Source organism: Fukomys damarensis, unplaced genomic scaffold, assembly GCF_012274545.1.
Source record: "Fukomys damarensis isolate Sample0158 unplaced genomic scaffold, DMR_v1.0_HiC HiC_scaffold_11, whole genome shotgun sequence".
Lineage (NCBI taxonomy): Eukaryota > Metazoa > Chordata > Mammalia > Rodentia > Bathyergidae > Fukomys > Fukomys damarensis.
The window spans coordinates 41110693-41115379 of record NW_022900923.1 but is presented as its reverse complement, the minus strand read 5'-3'; the positions used below and the strand labels follow the sequence as shown (position 1 = coordinate 41115379).

General features: G+C 61.8%; 2 protein-coding genes across 2 annotated transcripts in view; both read right to left on the bottom strand.

The window, feature by feature from the left end:
• Positions 1-599, bottom strand: part of Lgr6 (leucine rich repeat containing G protein-coupled receptor 6) — a 114021-nt gene extending 113422 nt beyond the window's left edge. Inside the window, exon 1 of the mRNA XM_033761978.1 lies at positions 471-599. Within this exon, the coding sequence (XP_033617869.1) occupies positions 471-599 (129 nt within the window). The remainder of the gene's footprint in view (positions 1-470) is intronic.
• Positions 600-2327: 1728 nt separating this feature from the next.
• The window catches only part of LOC104876855 (receptor-type tyrosine-protein phosphatase V-like), an 18650-nt gene continuing 16290 nt past the window's right edge, over positions 2328-4687 (bottom strand). The window contains 9 exon segments of the mRNA XM_033762164.1: positions 2328-2516; positions 2742-2877; positions 3128-3291; positions 3386-3502; positions 3604-3741; positions 3854-3930; positions 4012-4090; positions 4167-4254; positions 4347-4414. Of these exon segments, the coding sequence (XP_033618055.1) occupies positions 2457-2516; positions 2742-2877; positions 3128-3291; positions 3386-3502; positions 3604-3741; positions 3854-3930; positions 4012-4090; positions 4167-4254; positions 4347-4414 (927 nt within the window). The 3' untranslated portion in view covers positions 2328-2456.

Sequence of the window (4687 nt, the reverse complement as noted above, 5' to 3'; positions counted from 1 at the left end):
GGGACCGCCCCGAGGTCTCTGCTCGGCGCGGCGGGAGCGCAGGGACTTTGCAGTCAGAGAGGGGCAGGCATTGTTGAGTGATCGTCGTTATTCAGTTTCACAGGCTGGGCTTGGCAAGAGAGGGAGACAGGCGGAGGAGGAGCCAAGGAAACTTTCTGCGCTGCGCTCGCTCCCCTTCCCTCCTTCCTTCCAAACTGGCAGGAATTTCATCCAGGAAAGGAAAGGGGGCGGGGTGGGGGAACCCAAAGCCGGGAGGCTCAGCATGTGGGAGACCTGCACTTGCTGGAAGAGCCCCCCCACAGCCCGGCCCAGGGAGCTCGTGCCCCTCTGGCCCCTGGGGACAGCCACGGGGTCACGTGGGACACGGAGGCGGCCCGAGGAGAGAGACCTTGACGTCTGCGAGGCCCCCAGCCCCCCAGCACTCTACCCGAGGGGCCCAGACCCGAGGGAAGAGGTTTGCTCAAGGTCACCCAGCTGGCTCGCTGGGGGTCCTCGCCCTGCGCCCTGCTCCCTGGATGAGAGGGGAAAGAGAGTGTCGGGCTGCTGCGGGAGCAGGGCGCTTGCGATCGGCCCGAAAGGAAGCGGGAGCGGAAGGCCATGCCCTGACACCAAGGAAATGGGCACGGATCTTCACCGCGTGCACAGTGGCTGCAGAGGCACTGGCGGGCTCTCTGTCAGGGTTACAGCGAGGGATCACCTCGGTCCGGGCTCCCAGGGTAGTGAGGCCGAGAGGCTTCCATGTGCACCGCGGGCTGTCAGCGCCGGCCCGAAGTCGGCAGATTGGCGCCACCTGGAGGCTCAGTGCTGAAGATGCCGCTCAGCCACTGCAGAGCTACGGGGTCTTCTTGGCCACAGCGGTTAGAACTGCGGCCCAGTCCCCGTTCTCTCCTTAGGCGGAACTTGGCTGGATGTGCTTCCTTCATGTAACCTCGTGCTTTCTCTGGCGTCTCGGTCTTCCTGAGCCAGCCCCAGCGCAGAGCTAGAGCGGGTTGAGCGCCCCTGTGCCCAGCTTTTCTCCCCCCACAGTACCCCCAGAGGGCACTCCAGAAACACAGGGACCTCGCGGACCCAGACTCCTTCCCCCTGCCACGGCCAGGACGCTCTCATCAATCCTCTCCACGCTCTGTTGATCTCCCTGGACCAGAGGAGCTGCACAGCTGGAGAGCAAAGCCACCAGACCCTGACCCCAGGACTCCAGTTGGGGCCATGGCCCTTAGAGTGGAAGATGAGCCTTAGGATGGCCCTGCACAGCGATAAAGACCCCGAAGCCCCAGATGGCAGTGCCTCGCAGAGGCCCTTGTGTCGGCCTGTGTTCCTGGCTTGTGCCCCTTTGACCTGGCCCTGTGAGGCAGGCTTGGGTAGTGCAGAGCTGCCCCCGGCCTGTCCCTGTGAAGCTCAGCATGCACCAAACCGTGGTCTCCTGCTGAGCACAGTGCATGGAAGAGGACCTTGTCATTAAGTCCTCAGGGGGTAGCAACAGAGCCTGACACCACTCTGGGGTGGCCCCTGATGAGCAGAAAGCCTAACTTCTCTTCAACCAGGCCCGAGAAGGACCCTGACCTCTGATGCCTTGCATGTCCCTAAGGAACTGAGGCTGCCAGTAAGACCCCTGTCCCCTACCCCAGGTGGGGGATCTGCCTCCACTTAAAGGACTTGTTTGATTTGTCCTGGCTTTGTGTCTTCCCAGCACCCTCCAACAGGGCTATCAGCACCCAGCATCAGGGACCATGGCACCAGGAAACCTGCATTCTAATGGGAAGGCAGGCAAGAGCTTGTGAGGCCATCGCAATCACGACTGATGTGCAGTCTGGTCCTCCAGGGTTTGGGACAGGCAGCCTCACCCACACCCTCCTCTCTGGTCTCTTAGCTTTCCCATCTCCAGATCCCTCTCTGCGTCCTCTCCCACCAGCCTCCTGTGTGGAGGGGAGAAAGAAGAAAGCAGAAGAGCAGGAGAGCCCGGCAACTCTGCCCCCACCCTCCAGGCCACAGTATGGCTGTACCATCTCCACCCAGGCAAGGAGCCTGGCAGGTAGAGAAAGCTGGGGATGGCAGAGGAGGGGGAAGGGGAACAGGGTGAGTCGATCCTTCGGCATGCAGGGGCCGTGGGTGGGGAAGGAGGACTCTAAAGCCCAGGGCTTGGCACCAAATGGCACTAGAGGTGAGAGACTGAAATTCGGGAAACTGGAAAACTGGGGACTAGGGAGAGGGGTGGGGTCAGTTGACCCAGCTTGACCTCAGGCCCCAGCTCTTAATCCTGCTCCGTATATGCCCACAGGCCTTTGTGTTAGCCCCCATGTCAGATGACAGACAGAGTGCTCAGCCTCAGCCCTGACCACATCTTTATTCCCTGCCTCTGGCCCTTCACACCACAGTACCCGGTAGAGGCTGCCTTCGGGAAGGCAGGCCCCCTGGGACTTGCTGGGGCAGGCGTGGCAGGGCACAGGCTGCTTCTGGTCTCAGGGCAGCCCATCCACCAATGCGCTGTTCAGACAGTCATAGAGGTAGATATACTGCTCCTGAGGGTAGACAAGAATAAGGAGACTCACTCTTCTGGCCCAAACCAGACAGGGAAAAGCCCCAGGGTCTCCCAATCCCTAGGACTCCATCTAGGGAGAGCAGAGTGGCCCATAGCGCCACCTGGTGGAGTCAAGGATGGCACTAGCAAGGGGCTGCCTGTAGGGGGCGCAAACCTGCCTCACCTCCCCAGCCCTCCTACTTTTGAGGCCCTGATCCCCTCTCACCAGCGTGGGGATCATGAGGGCACAGGCCTGTGACTGCTGCAGGGCTGCTTTAAAGACATCCACTGTCTGCTCAGTCCCTGCCTGCTGCAGCAGCTGCTCCACGGCCAGGAATGTGCCCAGCTGGGCCGCACCCTTGCTGCAATGGACCTAGAGTTGGATGGGGACCTGGAGGGGATGATGGGGGTATCCAGGGACATGGGGAAACCAGGTCTGGGCCTGGGGGCTGGCACAAGCTCCCAGGCACTTGGTCAACCAGCCAGGCTGGAGCCAGGCGGAGAGGGGTAACCCTACCACAACCCTGAGGACAAAGCCGGAGATGACAAGGACATGGGAGGCTGTCCTGACCCATAACCCACGCGAGCTCAGTGAGGTTTGTCCTCCAGCACCTGCAGTAGCTGAGCAGTGTACCAGGCTTCCTGCTTCTGCCCCGGAAGCAGCACGGGCCCACGGCAGCCAAGAAAGGCAGCAGGTAGGTAGCAGACAGCTCATGCCCATGCTCCTGGCGTAGGAACTGCAGCCGCTGCACCAGCCTCTCAGTCCCACTCTCTCCCTGGGCAAAGATGAACACTGATGCCCAGAGGGCAGGGGAGGCAGCCAGGGTTCTGCCTCCACTGCCCACCACCCCCTGTGGCCCCAGCACCTACATGTGTGACCCTGAAGAGAGTACAGGGCCAGCTGGCAGCGCTGCTGTCCACCACCCAGTCTGCTGTCACCGTGCCTGTGATGATGGGCCGTGACTCTGTTGGCCAGAACGCCTGTGGCTGGGACCAAATCAGAGCTCAGCTTGCTGAGGCCTTGCACACTCCTTCCACCTACATCAGCCCAGCACCTGCCCTGCCCACCCTCTGTCTGCTCTCCTCACCTCCTGGGTATCGGGCAGACTCAAGGCGGCCAGCACATGGGCGCCATGCTCCCACACCAGCTCCCAAAGCTCCTCTGGCCCCACGGGCCCCATTAGCACCACGTGGTCACGACCCAAAGGCCCCCCTGCAGAGCACAGCTCATTGGATCCCAGGGACTGAGGTGTCCCCCACCCGTCTAGGAGCCCCCAAACCACCAGTCCCGGTCTGAGAAGCATGGACAGTCAGAGGGGGCAACCAGCATCATCTCACAGGGAAGAGCCAGGCTTCTGGGACATCATCAGCGGAGCCCTCTCCCGTGGGAGAAAACTGGAGCCGAGAGTGAGCGCCTGTGGGAAAGCGCTGAGTGTGAGGCTGACGCCGGTCCCCAGCCCATACTCACCCTGATACTGGACCCCAGTGGAACTCACAGGAGACAGTGCTGTCCTGCTCATAGCCAGGAGGGGGCGATGAAGAGTCAGCCTCGTTCTTGATAGCCTGCAGCAGGAGCTGGGAGATGGGCACCCTGAGTCCAGGCAGGGGAGAGCTGCATGCACTCGCCACTGGTGCGTGGCTTGGGGCATACCTCGTACTCCTTCAGGAAGCCAGCATTGGCATTGGCTGCCCTCTTGGCACACGCCTGTGCAAAATTTGCCACAGAGATGGGTCCGGTCCTGGGTTGGGGAGGCAGAGGGGAGAAGGCCTACGGGGTTGACCAGCTGCTGCTGTGTTTTCTCTGCTCGAAGTCAAGGGGAGCCGGACTCACTCAGAGGTGCCAAAGGGCCCTTGCAGAATCCTGCTGAGGATGCAGCTGTGCAGGAAGATGTACTGGCTCTGGTGGGGGAGAGGGCATCAGCCTGCTAAGCTGGGCAGCCCAGCTGCTGATCACACAGGTCCCGCCACAGGCTGGAGTGTGACAGGAGGGACAAGGGTGCTGCATGGGAGCCTCCCTGGTGCTGTCCCAGGGTCCCTTCTCCCCTTCCCCAGAAAGGAAAACAGCAGCCCAGTTGGATGTGGCACCTTTGAGCCTCTTGCTTAGGGCTCCTGCATATGGCCCTGAGAGCCCCTTTCCCTGGCCCCCCCGAAGCCCCCCATCCCACCCCACTC